The sequence below is a fragment of the Aethina tumida genome, chromosome 3 (genome assembly GCF_024364675.1).
Source record: "Aethina tumida isolate Nest 87 chromosome 3, icAetTumi1.1, whole genome shotgun sequence".
Taxonomy (NCBI): Eukaryota; Metazoa; Arthropoda; class Insecta; order Coleoptera; family Nitidulidae; genus Aethina; species Aethina tumida.
The window spans coordinates 13,964,676-13,992,613 of record NC_065437.1 but is presented as its reverse complement, the minus strand read 5'-3'; the positions used below and the strand labels follow the sequence as shown (position 1 = coordinate 13,992,613).

At 32.0% G+C, this 27,938-nt stretch overlaps 1 protein-coding gene and 1 long non-coding RNA gene across 3 annotated transcripts; one reads left to right on the top strand and one right to left on the bottom strand.

Annotated features, from left to right (window-relative positions):
- Window positions 1-266: 266 nt before the first annotated feature.
- On the bottom strand, window positions 267-26,833 carry LOC126265048 (uncharacterized). The gene is made up of 2 exons (XR_007547601.1): window positions 26,782-26,833; window positions 267-582 (listed from the first exon to the last, which is right to left on the bottom strand). It is a non-coding gene; the product is annotated as an uncharacterized LOC126265048 (long non-coding RNA).
- On the top strand, window positions 24,065-24,799 carry LOC109606394 (protein CutA homolog). 2 transcript variants are annotated; one of them, XM_020022954.2, is made up of 2 exons: window positions 24,065-24,159; window positions 24,296-24,799. In XM_020022954.2, the coding sequence occupies exon 2, from the start codon at window positions 24,324-24,326 to the stop codon at window positions 24,687-24,689; it is 366 nt and encodes a 121-aa protein (XP_019878513.1). In that variant the 5' UTR covers window positions 24,065-24,159; window positions 24,296-24,323; the 3' UTR covers window positions 24,690-24,799. The 2 variants fall into 2 exon arrangements, with proteins under 2 accessions (XP_019878513.1, XP_019878512.1); XM_020022953.2 differs by having other exon boundaries at window positions 24,099-24,239.
- Window positions 26,834-27,938: the final 1,105 nt, after the last annotated feature.

The window sequence follows — 27,938 nt, the reverse complement described above, 5'->3', positions numbered from 1 at the left end:
CTGACTATTTAATAACGCAAATTTTCATGAGAATTAAACTCAGGAAACTGTAAAACTGCTGATTCTTTAATAAGTCTTATAAGAAGATTGGAGTTCTAATTTAATACTGATCCGCAGATTTTCGACTCGCCATTTTACTTATCCACGGAGAATATCAACTATTTTCAGAGCACCCCTTCTGATCTGCCTGGTAGAGCTTAATAATTATCACGGATATAATAATCACGAACAATTTAGGTTCGATAATGAAGAAAATCTAATTGAAGTTTGTCTTTAGGAAAAATAATTATTTAGATTTTTAAAACAAAGATTTTAATAATTTAAAAACAATTCTTTCTTAATATAAAATCGATTCTTTTAATCGAAAAACCAGTCTTCTCCAGGTACTCCATCTTTAGAGGGAGTTTGCAAGTCATTTTCTTTGATAAATTGTTGAACAAGCTACATTATTTATTTTCTTGACAATCCAAATCCACATCCAAGGTTAATAGTCCATCGGAAAAACGTTTTTCATTTTCACATGAATGTGTGTATTTTCCTCTGGATTCACTTTCTTGTCCTCTTTTTCCTCGGATTCAGTCACTACGAATAAATAAGGGGTTAATGCGGACTTGTCACCTGTACAAATTTACCTCAATGCACTTTACATTGAATTTATTTGATTGATAAATAATTAAATACTCTAGTTATTTTTTTTAAATAAAAAAATAAATTGAACCTGATTGAGTATTGTTTGTATAACCGAAGTTGGAAACTGATGCTCGTAATAAGCTAAATTAAAATATCGTGCTTTTTGCTTTTAAAAAACACAGGTTCTCTTCTCTTATTGAGACATTTGTTACTTGTTTCAATTACTTTTTTTATATACGCATTTTAAATCATATAAAAATGTATAGTTTTTATGGGTATCTTGTTTATGATCCTTTTTTATTATTATAGGACGTACCAAAGCCGTTATGAATACAACAAGCAAAGAACTCTCAATGCTTTAACCATTAAAATAAAATTTATAAAAAATTATTAAAAATATGTAATGCTTCACTTACATAAGCAAAGAGAAAACGACTGGACTGGATACTGGAGAAAGATGGACAAAAAGTTTTCGTGAAGTCTACGGACGCATCTAAATTATGATGATGAATCATCGGTATCGTTTGGAAACAATAAAAGAACTGATATATGACATTAATGGAAATATATAATAATATTAATTTTCAAATAAATAGTGATTTTAATTGATTATTTGTGAATGATTTTAGGTGAGTTTTGAACAAGACTAATTAATCAACTAACTGGCATCGCAAAGTAAGTTTTTCTACATATTACAGGTTTTGTTACCCTAAATTCAATCTGTAGGTCAAAGCCGTTAGGGATATAAATAAATATAGAATAAATTAATATTTACTGATTGATTTATTGAAATAACATTTTTTTCTAATCTTACAGAACATACCAAAGCCGTTAGGGATATAAATAAGTAATCGACCCTCAATGTTTTAACTATTAAAAGGACATTTTTTAAAATAACTTAATTAAATAAAAGTTTTTTGAATATAAATTATTAAAAATAGTTAATACTTTGCTTGGATAAGTAAAAAGAAAACGATTTCCAGTCACCTATGCAATTGGGTTCTGATCCGGAGTCTTGGTCATAGAACTATTAAGCTCTACTAGGCAGCTTTGCGACAGCAGTGTGTCAAACCTGACATTGAAGAGGTCCACTGAAAATTGTTGATACTTTACTTGTATAAGTAGAGTCGCGATTCCAAAATGTGCACTTTAATATTGAGCTGGATTCTCCATCTTGTTATTAGTCATCTTAAAGGATAAGTAGTTTTGCAGTTTCGGAAATTGAGTTTGTTGCTCATTAAAATTTGCGTTGTTAAATGTTCTTTCTTTAGTTAAAACATTTAGAGAAGATTTTTTATTTGTATTCTCGCTGATACTAACAAGAGGCGCAAGTTCTGGGTCGCATCTAGAGTATGTCTACCCACGACTGACACCACTGTAGTGTCAATAATTTTTAACGTAATTTAATAGTATATTGTTTTGAAATTAAAATAAATACTCTTCGAAATTTGTGTTCTTAAATACTTATCTTAAATATTTCTTCTTTAGTTAATACATTTATAAAAAGTTGTTTAGGTTTAAGTAGATTGTAACTTAGTATAGGAACTGTATTTACCTTGCTATAATTATAATATTGTTTTATCTATATGTTTTTAATGTAATTTAATAGTATGTTAAATATTTTCAATAAATTTAAACAATATCCAATTAAATGTATAATACTTTGGGTGTTGTAAGAGACAATCATTAAGATATATAAAATTCTTATCAAATCAATTTCGACCAATAAAAGTCAAAAAGTTGATCAAATTGTTATTTTATATTAATTGCTTTAATATTATTAGACCATTTTACCTGTTTAATGATAATAACCAAAAAATCTAAAGTACTAATCGACAAATTTTAAATAAATAATCATTTTTATCCTAATTCAGAACATTATAAACCATCAAAATACAGCAATTTTAATGTAAACTAAGAGAATTTACAAATTTATTTACATATTTAATAATAATTAACAAAAAGTAACATTATTATAACATTAAATTGAACGTTTGCATTATTATTAACAATTTCGAGCATAATCTAAATGAGATTATAAATTTGAACATTATTAACAGATTGAAATTGAAAGGTTTTAAATATATAATATTGTAAAATACCCAAAATTAAATTCGTCTTTATGTTAAATCAAGGAATATAGAAAATATATTCTACTCCCGCTTGTTTCTTCATTTCGTGCGTCATCAGATAGGACATAATTCTAAATTGTATCTTTGCAGCAGAAGTACAATGTTAGTGATTTGTAGGCGAGCTTGTCGCTGCATTTACGGCGAAAGCTATTCAATTCAAAGATACTAATCCTCGCTGAGTAAATGCAGCCCTACACTAAATTACAATTTACTAAATTCTAAATTTGTTACTTATTTGTAAATAAATTAAAATTATTAATTATTATTAATTCCTGCAAATAAAAAAATAATTCAAAAATGAACAAAAAGGAATTTGTTGGTCAATAATATGACGAACAGAAGGGAATTTGTTGGTCAATATAACGAACAAAAAGGGAATTTGTTGGTCAATAATTGACGAACAAAAAGCAAATTTTGTTCAATGTTATGAAAATAAAACAAACTAAATTTGGGCCTTATTAGTTTTATTTAAAAGATATATAAATGAATGCACAATACAATATTCATGAAAATCATACCCAATAAACATTTAACACAACTGTATCATTAATTTATTTGAGCTGAAAAGAATGTCTGATTAGATTGGACAAACAAAATAAAAATAAACCATTGCTGAAAATCATAAAAGATATCTTTCTTACATTTTTCAAAAATATATTTAAATATATAAATCAAAAGATGATGATGCAAGAAGATTTTGAATTAAAATCAATATGTTCAAAAACTTATTTTGCGTTGTCAATTGTCAGGTTAACTAGTCTCGTTCAGCACCTACCTGAAATTAATAAAAAACTTTCAATGAATATAATTGTTTCATTGATAATTAAAATTATGATTTATTACCTTTAATGTCCTTTCCCCGTTGCCTTATCGTTTTTCCAATGGTTGGTTGGATCATCAAAGTTCAAATGTGAGCATGTCTCGACGAACAACAAAGAAATTAACAAAAAATCTTTTTTGTTTTAACCAGATAAAGAACTATTTAAAAACTCAAATATTGATGATACCATGCATTTATTCTAATCTACTAATCTATACTATACTTTTCCATGCTAAGTTTTATGCATACATTTATACTTAAATGAGGTATACTCACTCTACTTAATCCAAGTAATGTTGATTTATTGCCATGATTTTATCAATTCCAGCATGCATTTATTCTTAGAAACTATCCATGCAAAGTTTTATCCATACATTTATTCTTAATTGATTGATACTCCACTTAATCCAAGTAGAGTTGATTTATTCTGAAATATTGTCACTTAAAGCATGCATTTATTCTTATAAACTATCCATGCAAAATTTTATCCATGGATTTATTTTTAATTGATTGATACTCCACTTAATCCAAGTAGAGTTGATTTATCCTGAAATATTGTCATTTAATGCATGCATTTATTCTTACAAACTATCCATGCAAAGTTTTATCCACGCATTTATTCTTAATTGATATAAACTCCACTTAATCCAAGTAGAGTTGATTTATTCTGAAATATTGTCATTTAAAGCATGCACTTATTCTTATAAACTATTCATTCACTGTTTTATCCAGGCATTTATTTTTAAGTGATAGAAACTCCACTTAATCCAAGTAGAGTTGATTTATTCTGAAATAATGTCATTTAAAGCATGCATTTATTCTTATAAACTATTCATGCAAAGTTTTATCCACGCATTTATTCTTAATTGATAGAAACTCCACTTAATCCAAGTAGAGTTGATTTATTCTGAAATATTGTCATTTAAAGCATGCACTTATTCTTATAAACTATTCATGCAATGTTTTATCCAGGCATTTATTTTTAAGTGATAGAAACACCACTTAATCCAAGTGGAGTTGATTTATTCTGAAATATTGTCATTTAAAGCATGCATTTATTCTTATAAACTATTCATGTAATGTTTTATCCATGTATTTATTTTTAAGTGATAGAAATTCCACTTAATCCAAGTAGAGTTGATTTATTCTGAAATATTGTCATTTAAATCATGCATTCATTCTATTAAACTATTCTTGCAAAGTTTTATCCTTGCACTTATTTCTAATTGATAGAAGAAACTCCACTTAATCCAAGTAGAGTTGATTTATTCTGAAATATTGTCATTTAAAGCAGGCACTTATTTCTTTATTCTTATAAACTATTCATGCAATATTTTATCCAGGCATTTATTTTTAAGTGATAGAAACTCCACTTAATCCAAGTGGAGTTGATTTATTCTGAAATATTGTCATTTAAAGCATGCATTTATTCTTATAAACTATTCATGCAATGTTTTATCCATGCATTTATTTTTAAGTGATAGAAACTCCACTTAATCCAAGTATAGTTGATTTATTCTGAAATATTGTCATTTAAATCATGCATTGATTCTTATAAACTATACATGCAAAGTTTTATCCATGCACTTATTTCTAATTGATAGAAGAAACTCCACTTAATCCAAGTAGAGTTGATTTATTCTGATATATTGTCATTTAAAGCATGCATTTATTTTTATAAACTATTCATGCAAAGATTTATCCATGCATTTATTTCCAATCGATTGATCCTCCACTTAATCCAAGTAGAGTTGATTTATCTTGAAATATTGTCATTTAAAGCATGCATTGATACTCCACTTAATCCAAGTAGAGTTGATTTATTCTGAAATATAGTCATTTAAAGCATTCATTGATATTCCACTTAATCCAAGTAGAGTTGATTTATTCTGAAATATTGTCATTTAAAGCATGCATTTATTCTTATAAACTATTCATGCAATGTTTTATCCATGCATTTATTTTTAAGTGATAGAAACTCCACTTAATCCAAGTAGAGTTGATTTATTCTGAAATATTGTCATTTAAAGCATGCATTTATTCTTATAAACTATTCATGCAAGGTTTTATCCATACATAAATTTTAATTAATGGTTACTCCACTTAATCCAAGTAGAGTTCATTTATTCTGAAATTTTGACATTTAAAGCATGCATTTATTCTTATAAACTATTCGTGCATTTATTTTTAATTGATTGATACTCACGCGGCGTGTAATGGCGGCTAATGGCGGCGACTCATATCTTGCTTCTGATTGGTCGACGTAGAGGTTATGTTAAATCATGCGTATCGAGAACTTTCTCAACCGAATTGAAAATTTTCCTATATAATATTTGAATATTTCTTTGATATCTATCTATATCTAATTAAAATTTCGTTATTAAATAAATTTAGAAAATATTAATTAATTTGGCAAATTTATAAAGAGGAATAATTTTTATAAAAAATAAATATATAAAAATAACACATTAATATAACATTAACAAAGAGATATATTTTATAATAAAAAACAACACAATTAAAAGAAACAAATCTATTCCAGTGGATGTTGCTCACTTATCCAATTTAAAATGCTTATAAAACACATTGTGATTTTTATATTTATTTCTCCATATAAATAAATAAATAAATAAATAATATTTATCAATAAATTGGAAATAAGTTAAAAAAGAATAAAAGTACATTATTAAATAAATACAATACGATTGTCTATATAGACAAATAAATTAAGATTATGTTTACCAAATAATAATGGTAATAATAAAAATCAAAATACCGCTCTCAAATAACCTAATGACTAGCAATGAATTAAAAATCTTTCTACCAACGCATGCGCTAGAAAATGTTCCTTAAATTGGCGGATTGTTGTATTTTCTTTGTTTATTATTATTTACTTTCAATTGATATGCATTTATTGCTTATAAATTATCAATTATAAAATTAAATTAACTTTAACAGTATTTAATATTAATTATAATGATTATAATACCATATACACAATTATTTATTATAAAACAATAGGTGATATTTGTTTATAATTCAAATATTGTACAGGAAAATTTTCAGTTCGGTTGAAAACGTTCTCGATACGCATGACTTAACAAACACTCGGCGTCGACCAATCAGATGCAAGGGATGTGTCGCCGACATTAGCCGACATTAGCCGACATTACCCGCTATATAAGACGCCCTCGTGAGTCACACCAGTCTCCACTCACCCCCAACAATGTGTCCCTTGATTCGATCCAGCACTTCGTGCTGGTCGTTCAGCCACTACTGGCGCAACTGGCAACGGCACTTCAGCCGTTTGCCGCCCCCCCCCCACCGCCCAAGTGACTCGTAATGTCCAAGTCACTAAAGATTCTCTCTTGGAACGCTAGAAGCGTTAAAAAACACTCTCTTGAACTGATCGGGTTCATACAGTATCACGATGTAGATGTTGCGTGCATCCAGGAAACCTTCCTGAGACCCAACACCAACTTCTACATCCCCAACTTCCAAGTCCTCCGGAACGACCGTGTCGTTCAGGCGGGCGGTGGAGTCGCCATTCTAATCCGAGATTCTATTCGGCACAATAGAATCGATACTTCTACTTTTCTGGGCGAGTCGATAGGTATCGATCTTGGCTCAGAATACGGTCGTGTCCGAATTATTTCGGCATACGTTCCCCCAAGTAAGAGTGTTTCCGAACTTAACTTGCCCTCCCTGTTTCAGTCCGATTTTCCGACGATAGTGGCAGGTGATCTCAACTCCAAACACACAGCGTGGAACTGTTCCTCCACCAACACCAACGGGCGATCGCTTCTCAGATCTGCCCTTGCTCACGGTTTCGTCATCGAAACAACCGAAACTCCCAACCATTTTCCGGACAGTGAGGATCTAACACCAGACATCCTAACTGTCTTTCTATGCAAAAACATCCCCTTCACGGTTGACATCGTCAACCATGCTGCCCTCTCCTCTGACCACAATCCGGTCATGATGGAAACCCGGTCCGATTTTGACCAATCCGACCCCCTCCGGAAGAAAACAAACTGGCTTCACTACCAGTTTCTTCTGGAGAAGTCAGACGTTCGATGCAACGTTCTGAACACCCCCGCTGACATTGATGCAGAAGTTTCCAAACTTGCCGGCGACATCATTGCAGCAATCGACCGCGCGACCACACTCGTACCCGCCCGCCGTGCCCGGTCCAGACTTCCACTGGACGCTGTGATCCTTGTCAAAAGGAAAAATCGTTTTCGTAAACGATGGCAGCGTTCCAGGGACCCAGAACTTAAAGCGGAATATAACGCCTTAAACCGCCAGCTTCAAGCTCGGCTGCGTGAAATCAGAAGCGCTTCGTTTCACGATTTCGTAGCCGAGGCCTAACCCTAGACGAGTGTGGAAAGTCGTGAAGTCCATTCGTGGTGCCCGCACGAGATACCCTCCCATTTCACATAACGGAACCCAACTCACCCTTGACGCCGACAAAGCTGAAGCATTCGCTGAGTCTCTGGAAGCCCAGTGCTCCCCCAATCCCAGTGACCCCCAATTCGTGGGGAAACACCGCGACATCTCCGAGGCCATCGATGCCATGGTCCATCCCGTACCCAATCCGAACATCCGTCACACTTCCCCGAACGAAATCTCCGATTTCGTTCGTCTCCTAAAAAACCGCAAGAGTCCAGGACCTGATTCGATACCGAATCATGCCCTGAAACTCCTCCCACCCCTCCACATCACGATGTTGACTAACATAGTCAACGCCATCCTCCGCCTCCAACACTTCCCGGCGGCTTGGAAACAAGCCACCGTGATCTCCATCCCCAAGGCTGGCAAACCTGCCAACCTTACTTCCAGCTACCGACCCATCAGTCTCCTCTCCACCCTGAGCAAAGTCGCCGAGAGCGTCATACGCTCTCGGATCGACGATCATGTGGCTGCACGCAACCTGATCCCGAACGATCAGTTCGGATTCAGGCTTGCACACGGCACCGGTCACCAGCTTCTGCGGGTGACCGAGACCATCGCCGGCTTTCGCAACCAAGGTAAACATGTATCCATGCTCCTCCTTGACGTCCAACAAGCCTTCGACCGTGTCTGGCACGATGGCCTGATCCATAAACTTACTGACATGGAATTTCCTCCATATCTGGTAGGTACGATCCGTTCTTTCCTGTCCGGTCGTTCGTTTCGAACGCGGATCGGTAAGGAACTCTCCACCCCCAAACCCATCACGGCTGGCGTCCCGCAGGGTTCCCGTCTCTCTCCCGTCTTATTCAATCTATATTGTTGTGACATGCCCACCCGCCCTAGCGTCGTAAAGGCACTATACGCTGACGACGTTGCCCTCATCAGTTCCAACAAAACGATTCGTTCGTCTGCGGTGCAGATAAGGAACTTTCTCCCTGAACTTCTCTCCTGGTACACTCAGTGGAGATTGAACATTAACCCCGCGAAATCTGAGGCCGTTTTCTTTTCGAATCGTCTCAGAAAACCCCCCAAACTCCATATCTATGACCATCAAATAGAATGGAGTCCGTCGGCTAAATATCTGGGAGTAATCCTGGATAGAAAGCTGTCGTTCCTCCCCCAAAAGAAGCTGTCCAGGGAAAAAGCCTTGGCAGCGTTTGTATCTCTCAAACCTTTCTTTCATGCGAAGAAAGTCTCCCAAAGCACCAAACTTCGCGTCTTCAACGCGGTGGTGCACAGCATATTTACATATGCTTTGCCGATCTGGGGCACGATTAAGCCGTGCCATGTTCGTTCCTTGCAAGGAACTTACATGCGCTTGGTGAGATCTGCCCTGGGCATTCCTTACTATATTCGAAACGCACAAGTCCGCCTCGAATATAATATTCCAACCTTTACGGAAATCAGACATAGATACGCCGTAAATCTCCGGAATTCGCTTCCCGAACACCCCAACCCGGAGATCTCCAGTCTGCGCGACATACTCCCCCGAGGAACCGATAGGTACAAAAGGCCATGCCTTTTGGCTATCGATCCCGATTTCTAAGCGTCCATTGCGACATCTTCCCCAAATTAGCGGTCAGTCCGCTAACAGTACCGAAGTATACCCCCCTTTGTTCACCGCGACTTCGGTTCGCTCATTCCGCATGGTTATGATCTTCGGATCGGTGCCCGGAGAGTGGTTTTTAGTCCGTGTGAATCGGACACTTGCCTCCGCCGACCCAGTTTCAGGAGGCGTCTAGCAAGATTTTCCATTCTCTCGTCCCAAAACAAAAAAAAAAAAAAAATCACACCAGTCAGTCTGTTATCGACCTATGTATCGACCGGATTGGGGAGATGGGGTGGTGGTCCGCGTTACCATACCCTCCAAGTTAATTCGATAGTGCAGTTGCATGGATAGTTTATAAGAATAAATGTATGCTTTAAATGACAATATTTCAGAATAAATCAACTCTACTTGGATTAAGTGGAGTTTCTATCAATTAAAAATTTATGTATGGATAAAACCTTGCATGAATAGTTTATAAGAATAAATGCATGCTTTAAATGACAATATTTCAGAATAAATCAACTCTACTTGGATTAAGTGGAGTATCAATGCATGCTTTAAATGACAATATTTCAAGATAAATCAACTCTACTTGGATTAAGTGGAGGATCAATCGATTGGAAATAAATGCATGGATAAATGAATAGTTTATAAAAATAAATGCATGCTTTAAATGACAATATTTCAGAATAAATCAACTCTACTTGGATTAAGTGGAGTTTCTATCAATTAAGAATAAATGCGTGAATAAAACTTTGCATGAATAGTTTATAAGAATAAATGCATGCTTTAAATGACAATATTTCAGATTAAATCAACTCTACTTGGATTAAGTGGAGTTTCTATCAATTAAAAATTTATGTATGGATAAAACATTGCATGAATAGTTTATAAGAATAAATGCATGCTTTAAATGACAATATTTCAGAATAAATCAACTCTACTTGGATTAAGTGGAGTATCAATGCATGCTTTAAATGACAATATTTCAAGATAAATCAACTCTACTTGGATTAAGTGGAGGATCAATCGATTGGAAATAAATGCATGGATAAATGAATAGTTTATAAAAATAAATGCATGCTTTAAATGACAATATTTCAGAATAAATCAACTCTACTTGGATTAAGTGGAGTTTCTATCAATTAAGAATAAATGCCTGAATAAAACTTTGCATGAATAGTTTATAAGAATAAATGCATGCTTTAAATGACAATATTTCAGATTAAATCAACTCTACTTGGATTAAGTGGAGTTTCTATCAATTAAAAATTTATGTATGGATAAAACATTGCATGAATAGTTTATAAGAATAAATGCATGCTTTAAATGACAATATTTCAGAATAAATCAACTCTACTTGGATTAAGTGGAGTATCAATGCATGCTTTAAATGACAATATTTCAAGATAAATCAACTCTACTTGGATTAAGTGGAGGATCAATCGATTGGAAATAAATGCATGGATAAATCTTTGCATGAATAGTTTATAAAAATAAATGCATGCTTTAAATGACAATATTTCAGAATAAATCAACTCTACTTGGATTAAGTGGAGTTTCTATCAATTAAGAATAAATGCGTGGATATTACTTTGCATGAATAGTTTATAAGAATAAATGCATGCTTTAAATGACAATATTTCAGAATAAATCAAATCTACTTGGATTAAGTGGAGTTTCTATCAATTAAAAATTTATGTAACTTTTATTTTCGAAAAACACGATTGACTTTTTAAAAAGACTTTATTTAACAATGGCAAGACATAGAGTGTATTTACAAGGGAAAAAATGTTAGTATATAAACTTTATTCTGCTGATCAAGTGGTCTCGGGTTTCCTTTGGAGTCATCGTATTGTGCGATGTAATTCCTCCCATCGTAGTCCTTCAACTCCGGTGAAGGTTAAATTTTGGCGCGTTGAATTGGAGTGAATGGACGTTGTTGCTGGTCTCCTCTGGATCGGTTGATCTTCTTTTGAAATATTTTATTATGATGAAAACTCCTACACCTAGTAGCAAAACGTATAAAAAGGTGGTTCCGGATAAATGGTAAATGTCGAGCGTTTGAATACTTTCTGGTTCTATTTGTTGTATGTTGTTTGAGAATTTTGTGAATTCTAGTTGTTTTAAGTTAATTTGGGGAAGTTTGTCCTTCTCTGTGATGAGTGGTTGTAGGTTAGTGGGTTCCAATAACAAAGGTTTTCCCAGATAGGTGTCGTTGAATATTAATGGTTGTTCATTAATAAATAAGTCGCAACTGTTCTGATTTTTTAAAAAGCAATGTTCCTTGTATTTTTCTTCGCGACAATTTTTCTAAGCAATGTAGATTAAACAGTACGGTGTTAGGAAAAACTCCCAGGTACTGGTTTATTTCAGGAATAAACTCCAGAGTTTCTTGCTTCTTTAACTGGGTATATGGGCAATTACCAAAATTATTACTTTTCAAAATTTCGGATTGACAGGTGGTATTTATATTACTCGTAAAATGATTACGGCACAAATACTGGTTATCAATGTAATCACAGATGCTAGAAAGGGGTATTAAATCGGTATCTGATTTTAAGGCACAAAGAAATAAAGCTGATATGGGGTAGTACTAAAAAGAGGTGAGTAAGAAAATATAATATTTCTGTTTTGTGAATCAAACATTTTGGTTTAATAATTAATTGATAGTTATGAATATTTTGACTCAACGATAAAAAGGGTAGTTTATTAGGGTAATACGATGCGATTCTGTTGAGTTCTTTAATAAGTTCAACTTTCGAAATTATGCTTGGGTGAATAGAATTGAGATTACAAAAAGATAAAGAATTCTCGATATCCTGAAATATATTCAAAACAATGTTAAATAACTGAATAAGCTAATTTAGTGTATTTCCTGCTCATAAAACATCTATATGTTCCTGGGAACCATTTAATAATTTTTGTATCAAATATATATTTTTTACAATAGACTTTTCATTATGTTGAATGTCTTCAACAGTCCGGTTGAACTTACGAATGATTTCAATGTTGACTGAAAATTGGTTATTAATTTGGTGTACTATATTTTCTTGGTTTTGTTTTATGCGATCGACAATATGTGTTATTCTTCGGTTATCTTCTGCATCCATATTTCCAGTAATTTGTTTTATTATAGTTCCTAGTCCGTTTACTAGGCCTCTTTTAGTTCTATCTGAGTTTTTAAATAGGATTATTTTTTCGTCTATAAGATTTATAAGATAACTTAAAACTTTAGTGTAGTTTTCGAGTGTATTTTTTATCTAGTACTATTATTGATTAACATTTCTGTTTCTTCATAATAATTCACTAATTTTTTGTAATTTGCTATGATTATAGAAGTATCATAATAATGTAGAAAAGTGTGAGAAAAGTTTTGCAACTTGGCTGTTCCTAAATTTATTGAGAGTATACCGGGGTTATCACTTATATCTGTTTCTGCCATTATGGTTGTCCATTGGACGATGACGGACCTGCAATCGGAAATGTTTCATCTTTAGTTGGTCTCTTTACATTTTCTAAATGTAGTTTGTTAAATTTCCTACCCGTTTTGTTTTTAGGAATTTCTGGTTTAAATGTTTTCCTTTTTTCGTCGATTTCTAAGACCTTTTCCTTTTTATATTTATTTCTTTGTTTAGATCTAAAATTGCTTTTTACAAAGACCGTTTCGGGGATTTCGGGTGGATCTTCGCGAGTCTCGTTTAATTTATTAATAATATTAGTTTTATTCATTAAAAGTCGTTCGTTTTCGATTTCGTATAGAGCGACCAATTTTTCTTTATGGTTTTGAACAAAATTGTTGAGAATAGTGGTTTCTAAATTAATATCTAAAGGTTCTTGCATATCGTAATTTAGGTTTCGAATGGTGTTAACTTGGTTGTACTATGAACTGAACTATTGTATGCTATGGTTCCTAGAAGAGCTTTAACCTTTAGAGAATCATCAGAAAATTCAGATGATCCAGAAAGGTGGAATGAAATCTCTCTATTAAGCCATTACTTGCGGGATGATGTGGACTGCAAAAAATGTATTTTTATCTTATGTAAAACAAGGAATTCAGAGATAAGTCCGTTGTCGAATTCAGGGCCGTTATCTGATACTATCATGGTGGGTGTTGAATGATGTGAAAAGAAACTTAATAGTTTTTCTATTATCTCTATTGCTTGAGATGTTTCCAAGTAATATACTTGTGCGTATTTACTAAATGCATCAATTATTGTAAGAAATTTATGGTGTTCGTATTTGAGAACATCTATGTGCACAATTTCAAATGGTTTCGTAGGTGTGAGGGTAATATTAAATTTTTTAATTTCAATGGTTTTCTATCGTATTTAACAAGCTTGCAAGTTTCACAATTATTTATGTAATTTTTGACAGACTTTTGCAAATTGGGCCAATAATAACGTGATGAAAGTTTTAGAATAGTTTCAGTGATACCGCGATGGTTGCATTTTCCTTCGTGATAATTTTTCAACAAATTTTGTTGGTCATCGATTGTTTCTATATCAGTTAGGATGTTGTTACACTTTCTGAATTTGAGATTTTTGTTAAAGTTCTGTGCTAGGATTGAACAGAATTGTTCATACAAAGTATCGTTGTAAAAGTAGCAATAATAATTAATTTTTGGAGCAACATATTCTTTAATGAATTTATTAAAATCGCTATAATTAGTTTTTGAAATTTGAACTGTAATTTTTTGTTTTGTGTTATCGAATAGTCGCATAATAGTAGCTAATTTTGGTCTTGTTTTGACGGACATAAAATGGATTTGATTTGATCCCACCTTAAGGGGTTCTTCGGAAATTGGCACTTCGCAAATAGGATTTTCGATGTTTGCGTGGATTGTGTCATTGTCTTCCTCCATTTGCTGTTCGTTATCAGGAGGTACTTGAACGATTAAAGAAACGTTGTCATCAGTTTGGGGTTCTGTAGAACTTCCAGTGAGATTTTCATTAAACTCTTGCATGTATTGAAAAATGGGGTTCGATTCTGAATTTATCTCAAGAATGTTTAAATTAGGTGGTCGAGAAAGTGCGTCTGCATTGGAATTTAATTTGCCCTTCTTATAAACGATTACATAATCGAATTCTTCTAGGCGTAAACGCCATCGCACTTATTTTGAATTTGGTTCTTTCAATGAAAATAACCATTGTAAAGGTTTATGGTCTGTTACTATAGTATACTTTCGTCCATATAAATACGGCCGAAAATATTTTATATACAACTCTTTTTCGATGGTGCTGTAATTTATTTCGTGTTCATTTAGTGTTCTGGATGCGTATGCGATAGGTAAGTCGGATCCGATTTTTCCTTGACTTAGGACAATATATATAATATATTGCATAATTTGAAGCATCGGTAGTTAAAATTCTTCAAAGTTCGCATATTGAAGTATTGGATCATTGGTCAATAGCTTCTTACAAAAGTTTATACAATTAATATAATTTTGATCTTTAACGTTTATGTCATTACCTTGTTTCAAACAGTTTGTGAGGGGTTTAGTTATTTTGGCAAAATTTTTTATGAATTTTCGGTAATATCCGAGTAATCCTAAAAATCCTTTTAATTGTTTGGTAGTTTTTGGAATTGGATATTCGGTTATTGCAATGATTTTATCGGGGTTTGATTTAATTCCTTTCGTAGTTACTACATGACCTAAATAGTTTACTTCTTTACGTAAAAATTCACTTTTATCTAATTGAATTTTAAAGTTATGTTCCTGAAGGGAAGTAGAATATATTATGATATCATCTAAGTATACGAAACATATTTCGTTCTGTATTCCTCTTAAAATGTTGCCCATGACTGACTGAAAGGTGGAAGGTGGGTTTTTAAGACCGAATGGCATTCTTACGAATTCATAATGGCCATTTTCCACTGTAAAAGCGGTTTTTTCTGTATCTCTGGGGTCGACTTCGATTTGGTGGAACCCAGAGGCAAGATCTAGTGTTGTAAAATATTGACTTTTGCCTAGTTTGTTTAAAATATCGGTAATATTGGGAAGAGGATATTTATTATCGATAGTTTGTTCGTTAAGTTTGCGGTAGTCTACAACAATACGCCATTTTATTTTTCCTGACGCATCTTTCTTTTTAGGTACAACCCAAATAGGGGATGACCATGGAGATTCAGATGGTTTGATAATACCTTGTTCTAGCATATTCCTAACTTGGCTTTGTACTACGTCTATGAATCTGGGGATATCTGTAGGTTTTTGTATAGATAGGGGTTTCATTTTTTAATTTTATTCTATGTTTTACTGTATTGCTAAAAGTTAATTTGTTAGAGTCAAAGTGGAATATGTCTGAGTATGATATTAAGAGTTTTATAAGTTCGGTTTTTTTTCCTCTTTATTCATGTGATTTAATCTGACTTTATTTAAATCGAACTCAAATTTCTTTAAGTTGAAATTATTTCGATTTTGTTCAAAATCGGGAGGGTTAATATCAAATTCCGAATTTGGGATAACTTCGATTGGATCAGATAGATTGACGGAAATAGTGTCTTCCGAAGCGTTTAAAGCTGTTGTAAACGCTTCACTATTTTTGATATTAATTAAACTTTCAGGGATCTCCACATTGTGAATTTTTTGATGGGTTTAAAATTGCAATACCGTCTTTAACATTTTTTACACGTACTTTAACCACATTAACTGATCTGGGTTCGAGAATGGTATGAGTTTTAGATTGTTCGAGACCTTCCAATTTAATGTTAATTTTTGTATTAGGTAGTTCTAATTTCCTGACAGGTATGTTGATCTTTGCGTTAAGCAATATGAGATTATCTAACCCTAGTAGGCAATCAAAAATTTTATGAAATTTAAAAAGGTGAAAGGATTTATTTTTGGTTTTAAAAATTTCTGGCACGGTCATAGTCATGCTGAAGTGTTCATGACTGGTGCCATGAGCCGTTGAGATTGTGTATGGGTCGTTCTTTATGTGTTCAGAAAAGTAATTTTTCGCAATCTCAGGGTTGATGAAAGATTTAGTAGATCCAGTATCGATTAAGCATTTTAAGTTTAGATTTCCCACTGGTATAGATATGTAGGGTAATAAAGGTTTTGAAAATTCCGTGTTTAGTAATAATAAGTGACTGGTTCCAAGGCTTCGAACTCTAAAAAATTCTGTTCATCGGTAGACTGTTCGTTCGATTTATGGAATTCTTCAGATAGGTCAGTTTCTAGGATTTCGGTATCCGTCTCCTTCTCATTACTTTGATCTTCAGAAGTATTTATATTCTGTAGCTCTTCAGAAGGATTTCGATTTTTTTGTCGGAAGTTTTTATGAGAGTTATTATTTTTTGTGAATCTGGTTGACTGTACAACACTCATTGGTGTAGTACATTTGCTGGAAATTCGGATTAGGTCTAAATACATTAGATTTATTTTGAGTATTTTTGTATACGACGGCAAAGGATTTTGTTTTGGGAAATTTTGTTGTTTTATGTTAGCAGGTGTTCTATCATTAATACTGAAGTCATTCGTAAGAATGTGTAATGAGGAGTTTAGCGATTCAGTGTTGCGAGTTGATAGATAGTCGCCCAAGTGACCATTCAGATGTTTCAGGAACACTCTTAGAGCAAGTTTCTGAGAATGGGTTATCAAGATTTCTTTCTCTATAGCACTCTCCGAATGACTGTGAATGTAACTAATTTGTAAATTCAAATTAGTCTGAATTTTATTAAAATATTCAAGAGGTTTTAAGTTTCCTTGTCTAAGGTTGCATAATTCCATTATTAATGTATGTAAGTCGCGTTTATCAGCGTACGTGGCAAGAAGTGCTGTTTTCAAATCAGCCCACGTTGTAATGTTATATGATGCTATTGCATCCGCGGCGGTGCCTTTGACCTTGTTTCGAATACATCCTAAAAGAAATGTATTTTGAAACGAATTAACATTAACTTTGTCATAAAATTGATTAATTAATTGTTCACTAGTTTGAATAAATTCACTAAGAAGTGACTGATTGCCAGTAAACTCAGGAACAATTTGGAAATATTCAATTTTAAAGTCTGACATATTTAATTGTGTGTTAGAATTATTTAATTCTGAATTAAGCGTTAATTTGCTTATTTGTTTAATAGTTTCTTCAGAAAGCGAATCGTTTTTTGTATTAACTCTAGTAGAGCCAATTTTATCGATGCCTAAGTTTTTGAAAGCAAGTTTTCGTGCCTCGTGGTTTTTAGGTAATCGAATTTTAAAATTATAGTCGGATGTAGTTTCCGATTCCGAATCGCTACCACTAACTGACATCTATGACTTACCAGTATAAAAGTCGCCACATTAAGCCTGAGGTTCTGCCGACTTTCCTTCGACTGAATTTCCCAGCCGCTGTGGAGTCGTCGTAGTTTTTCAGGAGCTTCACTGAGTGAAAGTCAATTCCAACCGAATGTTCACTACTCGAAGACCTCGTAAGTTCTTGTGTTGCAAAGCTTTGAAAAGCACCGTTTTGTTACGTGAAAGTCCACGGTGGGTTCACTCGCGAAACCAGATTTTCGGGTTCAAAATAATATTTAAAGTCCACGATATTGACTGCGCCACTTTTATTTTCGAAAAACACGATTGACTTTTTAAAAAGACTTTATTTAACAATGGCAAGACATAGAGTGAATTTACAACGGAAAAAATGTTAATATATAAACTTTATTCTGCTGATCAAGCGGTCTCGGGTTTCCTTTGGAGTCATCGTATTGTGCGATGTAATTTGTACGGATAACACCTTGCATGAATAGTTTATAAGAATAAATGCATGCTTTAAATGACAATATTTCAGAATAAGTCAACTTTACTTGGATTAAGTGGAGTATCAATGCGTGCTTTAAATGACAATATTTCAAAATAAATCAACTCCACTTGGATTAAGTGGAGTATCAATGTATGCTTTAAATGACAATATTTCAAGATAAATCAACTCTACTTGGATTAAGTGGAGTTTCTATCAATTAAGAATAAATGCGTGGATAAAACTTTGCATGATTAGTTTATAAGAATAAATGCATGATTTGAATGACAATATTTCAGAATAAATCAACTCTACTTGGATTAAGTGGAGTATCAATACATGCTTTAAATGACAATATTTCAAGATAAATCGACTCTACTTGGATTAAGTGGAGGATCTATCGATTGGAAATAAATGCATGGATAAAACTTTGCATGAATAGTTTATAAGAATAAATGCATGCTTTAAATGACAATATTTCAGAATAAGTCAACTCTACTTGGATTAAGTGGAGTATCAATGTATGCTTTAAATGACAATATTTCAAGATAAATTAACTCTACTTGGATTAAGTGGAGGATCAATCGATTGGAAATAAATGCATGGATAAAACTTTGCATGAATAGTTTATAAGAATAAATGCATACTTTAAATTACAATATTTCAGAATAAATCAACTCTACTTGGATTAAGTGGAGTATCAATGTATGCTTTAAATGACAATATTCCAAGATAAATTAACTCTACTTGGATTAAGTGGAGGATCAATCGATTGAAAATAAATACATAGATAAATCTTTGCATGAATAGTTTATAAAATAAATGCATGCTTTAAATGACAATATTTCAGAATAAATCATCTCTACTTGGATAAGTAATAAGGGTTGTAAAAGACGAAAATTGAGATGTATATAAATATTTGATTCTTATTGTTTTAACTATTAAAGGAAGCATCATTTAATAAACACACATAAAAGTGTTTCACTAAAAGTTTTTTGAAGTTCGCGAGTCTATCAATGTGTAAACTTTTAATATGTGTAAAATTGTTGGCGTTGATCGTAACACGTAATCCGTACAATGTATACGTAGTCCCTGTAAGACGTAACGTAGAATGTATAACGCAATTAGCATGAATGTTCATTCTTTAGTTATAAAATTTTGCGAGTTAAATTGCCACTTTGATCGTAAAATGTAATCCGTATAACGCATAACGTAGTCCGTCAATCGTATAACGTGGACCGTATAACGCATTAGCAAAGATATGTATGACGTCAAACGTAACGCAAAAACGCATAGCGTAAGTCATACCATGGTTAACGTAGCAATTCGTTGAAATTTAATATATCTTGTAAACCGCAAATTACAGACATACGTTTAACATAAAACGCATCGGTATCGTTGCATAAAACGTAAGCCGTTTACGTGAAAGCCCACAATTTTACAAGACTATAGTATATTGTTTGGAAATTGAATTAAATACTCTTCAAAATTTGCGTTGTTAAATACTTATCTTAAATATTCCTTCTTTAGTTAAAACATTTACAAAAGGTGTTTAGATCTGTTTATAGTTGTTTAGATTTTGGTAAATTATGACTTAGTATAAGAACTGTATTTAACTTGGCTGCTATAAACATCTAATTGTTTTTTCTTTATATTTTTTAATGTAATTTAACAGTAACTTAAATATTTTCAATGCATTTAAACAATTGGATGTATAATACTTTGAGGGTTGTAAGAGACGAACATTAAAATGTATATAAATATTCGATTCTGATTGATTTAACTATTAAAGGAAGCATCACTTAATAAACACACATAAAAGTGTTTCACACAAAATTTTTTGAAGATCACGAGTCTAACAATGCATAAACTTGAATATGTGTAAAATTGTTGGTGTTGATCGTAACACGTAATCCGTACAATGTATACGTAGTCCCTGTAAGACGTATCGTAGAACGTATAACGCAATTAGCATGAATGTTCATTCTTTGGTTCTAAAATTTTGCGAGTTAAATTGCTACTTTGATCGTAAAATGTAATCCGTATAACGCATAACGTAGTCCGTCAATCGTATAACGTGGACCGTATAACGCATTAGCAAAGATACGTATAACGTCAAACGTAACGCAAAAACGTATAGCGTAGAACGTAAGTCATACCATGGTTAACGTAGCAATTCGTTGAACTTAATATATCTTGTAAACCGCAAATTGCAGACATATGTTTAACATAAAACGCGTCGGTATCGTTGCATAAAACGTAAGCCGTTTACGTGAAAGCCCACAATTTTGCAAGACTATAGTATATTGTTTGGAAATTGAATTATATACTCTTCAAAATTTGCGTTGTTAAATCCTTATCTTAAATATTCCTTCTTTAATTAAAACATTTACAAAAGGTGTTTAGGTCTGTTTACAGTTGTTTAGATTTTGGTAAATTATAACTTAGTATAAGAGCTGTATTTAACTTGGCTGCTATAAACATCTTATTGTTTTTTCTTAAATATTTTCAATTCATTTAAACAATTGGATGTATAATACTTTGAGGGTTGTAAGAGACGAACATTAAAATGTATATAAATATTCGATTCTTATTGTTTTAACTATTAAAGGAAGCATCATTTAATAAACATATATAAAAGCGTTTCACAAAAGATTTTTGAAGATCGCGGGTCTATCAATGTGTAAACTTTTAATATGGGTAAAATTGTTGGCGTTGATCGTAACACGTAATCCGTACAATGTATACGTAGTCCCTGTAAGACGTAACGTACAACGTACAACGCAATTAGCATGAATGTTCATTCTTTGGTTTTAAAATTTTGCGAGTTAAATTGCTACTTTGATCGTAAAATGTAATCCGTATAACGCATAACGTAGTCCGTCAATCGTATAACGTGCACCGTATAACGCATTAGCAAAGATACGTATGACGTCAAACGTAACGCAAAAACGTATAGCGTAGAACGTAAGTCATACCATGGTTAACGTAGCAATTCGTTGAAACTTAATATATCTTGTAAACCGCAAATTGCAGACATATGTTTAACATAAAACGCGTCGGTATCGTTGCATAAAACGTAAGTCGTTTACGTGAAAGCCCACAATTTTACAAGACTATAGTATATTGTTTGGAGATTGAATTAAATACTCTTCAAAATTTGCGTTGTTAAATACTTATCTTAAATATTCCTTCTTTAGTTAAAACAATTACAAAAGGTGTTTAGGTCTGTTTATAGTTGTTTAGATTTTGGTAAATTATAACTTAGTATAAGAGTTGTATTTAACTTGGCTGCTATAAACATCTAATTGTTTTTTCTTTATATTTTTTAATGTAATTTAACAGTAACTTAAATATTTTCAATGCATTTAAACAATTGGATGTATAATACTTTAAGGGTTGTAAGAGACGAACATTAAAATGTATATAAATATTCGATTCTGATTGATTTAACTATTAAAGGAAGCATCACTTAATTAACACACATAAAAGTGTTTCACACAAAGTTTTTTGAAGATCACGAGTCTAACAATGCATAAACTTGAATATGTGTAAAATTGTTGGTGTTGATCGTAACACGTAATCCGTACAATGTATACGTAGTCCCTGTAAGACGTAACGTAGAACGTATAACGCAATTAGCATAAATGTTCATTCTTTGGTTTTAAAATTTTGCGAGTTAAATTGCTACTTTGATCGTAAAATGTAATCCGTATAACGCATAACGTAGTCCGTCAATCGTAACGTAACGCATTAGCAAAGATACGTATGACGTCAAACGTAACGCAAAAACGTATAGCGTAGAACGTAAGTCATACCATGGTTAACGTAGCAATTCGTTGAAATTTAATATATCTTGTAAACCGCAAATTGCAGACATACGTTTAACATAAAACGCATCGGTGTCGTTGCATAAAACGTAAGCCGTTTACGTGAAAGCCCACAATTTTACAAGACTATAGTATATTGTTTGGAAATTGAATTAAATACTCTTCAAAATTTGCGTTGTTAAATACTTATCTTAAATATTCCTTCTTTAGTTAAAACAATTACAAAAGGTGTTTAGGTCTGTTTATAGTTGTTTAGATTTTGGTAAATTATAACTTAGTATAAGTGTTGTATTTAACTTGGCTGCTATAAACATCTTATTGTTTTTTCTATATATTTTTTAATGTAATTTAATAGTAACTTAAATATTTTCAATGCATTTAAACAATTGGATGTGTAATACTTTGAATGTTGTAAAGAGACGAACATTAAAATGTATATAAATATTTGTTTCTTATTGTTTTAACTATTAAAGGAAGAATCATTTTGATAAACACACATAAATGAGTTTCACCAAAAGTTTTTTGAATTTCGCGAATCTATCAATGTGTAAACTTTTAATATGTGTAAAATTGTTGGCGTTGATCGTAACACGTAATCCGTACAATGTATACGTAGTCCCTGTAAGACGTAACGTAGAATGTATAACGCAATTAGCATGAATGTTCATTCTTTAGTTATAAAATTTTGCGAGTTAAATTGCCACTTTGATCGTAAAATGTAATCCGTATAACGCATAACGTAGTCCGTCAATCGTATAACGTGGACCGTATAACGCATTAGCAAAGATACGTATGACGTCAAACGTAACGCAAAAACGTATAGCGTAGAACGTAAGTCATACCATGGTTAACGTAGCAATTCGTTGAAACTTAATATATCTTGTAAACCGCAAATTGCAGACATATGTTTAACATAAAACGCGTCGGTATCGTTGCATAAAACGTAAGCCGTTTACGTGAAAGCCCACAATTTTACAAGACTATAGTATATTGTTTGGAAATTGAATTAAATACTCTTCAAAATTTGCGTTGTTAAATACTTATCTTAAATATTCCTTCTTTAGTTAAAACAATTACAAAAGGTGTTTAGGTCTGTTTATAGTTGTTTAGATTTTGGTAAATTATAACTTAGTATAAGAGTTGTATTTAACTTGGCTGCTATAAACATCTAATTGTTTTTTCTTTATATTTTTTAATGTAATTTAACAGTAACTTAAATATTTTCAATGCATTTAAACAATTGGATGTATAATACTTTAAGGGTTGTAAGGGACGAACATTAAAATGTATATAAATATTCGATTCTGATTGATTTAACTATTAAAGGAAGCATCACTTAATTAACACACATAAAAGTGTTTCACACAAAGTTTTTGAAGATCACGAGTCTAACAATGCATAAACTTGAATATGTGTAAAATTGTTGGTGTTGATCGTAATCCGTACAATGTATACGTTGTCTCTGCAGGACGGAAGGACGTTTAACGGAATTGTTACTTTGATCGTAAAGCGTAATCCGTAGAATACATAACGTAGTCCATCAATTGTACAATGTAGACCCTATAACGCATTAAATAACCAACATTACTATTCATAAAATAATATACACCAACAAATACAAAAATGTACATACATACATACATACATACAAATGACATAAATTTTAAAAAAACAATTTGTCATTAAGCCGTTCGAAAAGTCTGGGGAAATTGTTTTTACCAACCGAAAACACTAAAAACTCTACAATATTACTGTCAATTTAAGGAAATTCTATAACCAATTTCCATGTTTCTCTCAGATGACAGACATTGACAGATGGCGTACGTCGACCCCACTCTCCTTCTACGTTAAATGTTGATCAAAGATTAGAGATACATCTTGAAACGCATGATTTAAGATAGGCAACCGACATTACTCATAAGTGATGTTACTTACACATCAAAAACAAAAACAAACGTGACAGAAACAGTTTTTGACATTAACCTCTGATTTGACCTAACCTTTCACTAAAACATCCCCATCGGTAAGTTAACCCAACGATAAAAACAAATTCGCCCCCATGTTGACGACTAGGGGCATATTTATATCAACACTTCTTCTCGGGTGGGTCAATTCCGTCCAGTAATCCATTTAACATCCCCAACCAACCGTCTTAACAGTTTCAGCCGGAGAACCCTGTCGACGACCATGTCAGGTGAACTGTGCCCTACAAACCGCAGCTCTTACCAACCGGGCACGCATTCGGTCGCCTACGTGACAACCCCCAGCGAAGAGGTGGCTAAGAAGATCGCCCACGGTCTGGTCAGCAGAAAGCTGGCCGCCTGCGTCAACATCATACCGAAAGTCACGTCCGTTTACGAATGGGAAGGCAAGATCAACGAGGATTCGGAGGCGCTGATGATGATCAAGACGCGCAGCTGCAGAATCGATGAGCTGACGCTGTTCGTCAAGGAAAATCATCCGTATTCCGTTTGCGAGGTGATCAGTTTGCCCATCGAAAACGGGAACGATCCCTATTTGAAATGGATCGGGGATACGGTTCCGAATTGTTAAATTCAAGTGTTTTGGCTGTATGTGCCAAAATGTTCTCTCTTCTTTATGTGATATATATATTATATGATTTGCATTATTATTGGCTCTTCAATAAAATGTTTAGCAGTTTATTCTACTTTTATTATTGTTTTTTTAATTTCTATAACAATTTAAAATATTTTTTTTAAAGTATCTCCATTCTCTTAGCAATTTTAGTAAAACAGAAGGTAAGAGCAATATAAAGAAATCAAAGAAATTCTCAAAATGATTTTGGGAGAGATCTAATTTAAAATAAATAAAACTGATGCAATTCGGCATTTTTTTTTTTCATATCAGTTTGATTATTCTCTATAAGTAATTTCAGTAAAATTTTATTTCAAAATTTTAGATAACTCTACGTTTCAAAAACAGCTAAAAAAGTATTTATATTTATCATTTTTAAGAGGAATTCTAGAATTTTTGAAAATAGATATTTACTTTGATTATAATGAAAATTTTTCTGAGCTTTATCAATAATTTTTGAATATGGTATGTATTATATAATTAACATCACATTATTTATAACCTTGTTTGTAAGTTACACGCACAACTTATCAATATTTTCGTGTTAACCTCATCTTGTTACTTGTTGACAATTATTTCTTAACTTTTAACATTCACACGCACTTATTACTCAATTTTTAATGTTTTCTAATTTAATTTTCATTGTTTCATTTGTTTTGTTTTTATTTTTTTTTTTAAATTAATAGCAATTTTTTTATAAAAGAAATATTTCACTGTTCTACCAGTATTGTTTGTCTAATTACTGCCTTCTCTAAAATATATCTGGGAAATATTAAAATCTAGTTTTTCAAATGGTTCCCATTAATTGTTTCATCACTTAAAGACGCACTTATAAAGTGTTTAATTAAGACTTGGGTATATACATTTTATTTTACTCAAGTTATGTAGGTATCAGCCGCTAATTATTGAAACTGACAAAAGTAACTCGAATAACACTTACAATGTTTGAAAATGGAAAATAATAAATATTTACTTACCAAAGATATTAAATAACCCAACACAATATTCATTTATAGTAAAAGAAAAACAAAAACTTAAACAAAAGTTTTGCGTATAAATTTGACCGACATGCCGCGGTAACCAAGCCTCCAGTGGGTACCAACCACACAAAAATCACCAACATACTAACACAAAATCACCGAACAAATAAATGCGAAAACAAATGAGAAATATGTTTTATCTAATCTCATTTTCATTGTTTTAATTATTGTATATTAAATAACGTACTTTTTTAATTATTTTACCTGAAGACAATTTTAATAGTCAAAGTTCCAATATGTAATTTCACTTCGTTGCTTTTCCTGCTGATATTATATGTCTAATTATTGTCTTCACTGAAATACATCTGGGAAAGGGGATCAAAGTTATTTTTTTATCAGAAAACAGTTTTAATAATAAAATATTTTAATATTTTTAATCTGTAGTAAATATGTAATTTTACTTTACTACTTTTCCTATTAGTATTGTTTTATCTAATTACTGTCTTCGCTGGAATACATCTGAGAAATGGGAAAATATACTTATTCAAATGATTTGCTTTCACTTCTTCATCACCTAAAAGATGTACATATAAAATATTTAGACCTAATGTATTCCTTGGTATTGCCTGTTTAAACCATTGACTTCCTTTTATAAAATAAATACTTAAATAAATATTTACTTTACACAAATTATGTAGGATCAACCGTTAATTATCGAAAACTCTGACCAAAATGTCTGTCAAAAGTTACTAAATAACGAATATTTATCCTAAATAGCAATTTTTTTATAAGCAAAAATATTTCACTGTTCTACCAGTATTGTTTGTCCAATTACTGCCTTCTCTAAAATATATCTGGGAAATAGTGAAATCTAGTTTTTCATATGGTTTCCCTTAATTGTTTCATCACTTAAAACATGCACTTATAAAGTGTTTAATTTAGACTTGGGTATATACATTCTATTTTACTCAAGTTATGTAGGTGTCAGCCGCTAATTATTGAAATCGACAAAAGTAACTCGAGTAACAGTTACAACGATTGAAAAGGGAAAATAATGAATATTTACTTACCAAAGATATTAAATAACCCAACACAATATTCATTTATCATAAAAGAAAAACAAAAACTTAAACAAAAGTAGTGCGTATAAATTTGACCGACATGCCGCGGTAACCAAGCTTCCAGTGGGTACCAACCACACAAAAATCATCAACATTCTAACACAAAAACACTGAAAAAATAAATCCGAAAACAAATGAGAATTATTTTTTGTCTAATCTCATTTTCATTGTTTTAATTGTTGTATATTAAATAACGTACTTTTTTATTATTTTACCTGAAGACAATTTTAATAGTCAAAGTTCAAATATGTAATTTCACTTCATTGCTTTTCCTGCTAATATTATATGTCTAATTATTGTCTTCACTGAAATACATCTGGGAAAGGGGAAAATCTAGTTTTTCAAATGATTGGCTTTCAATTTTACATCACTAAAAAGACGCACTTATAAAGTGTTTAATTAAGACTTGGGTATATACATTTTATTTTACTCAAGTTATGTAGGTATCAGTCGCTAATTATTAAAACAGACAAAAGTAACTCGAACAATAGTCACAACGATTGAAAACGGAAAATAATGAATATTTACTTACCAAAGATATTAAATAACCCAACACAATATTCATTTATCTTAAAAGAAAAACAAAAACTTAAACAAAAGTAGTGCGTATAAATTTAATCGACATGCCGCGGTAACCAAGCCTCCAGTGGGTACCAACCACACAAAAATCACCAACATACAAACACAAAAACACCGAAAAAATAAATGCGGAAACAAATGAAAATTATTTTTCTATCTAATCCCATTTTCATTGTTTTAATTGTTGTATATTGAATAATGTACTTTTTTTATTATTTTACCTGAAGACAATTTTAATAGTTAAAGTTCAAATATGTAATTTTACTTCGTTGCTTTTCCTGCTAGTATTATATTTAATTATTGTCTTCACTGATATACATCTGGGAAAGGGGAAAATCTAGTTTTTCAAATTATTTGCTTCCAATTTTACATCACATAAGAGACGTACTTATAAAATGTTTAGTCTCTGGTATACCTGCCACACATAATATATCTAATTATAAAACATCATTATCAAATGAAACAAATTTGAAATTAACAAATACTATTAACTTATTGCATTCTCTGATATTATCTGTTGAAATCAA

Coding starts and splice junctions, on each gene's coding strand:
- LOC109606394 (XM_020022953.2), top strand. CDS start 24,196: ATGTTGACGACTAGGGGCATATTTATATCAACACTTCTTCTCGG. Junction 24,240..24,295: donor ATATCAACACTTCTTCTCGG/GTGGGTCAATTC, acceptor CCGTCTTAACAG/TTTCAGCCGGAGAACCCTGT.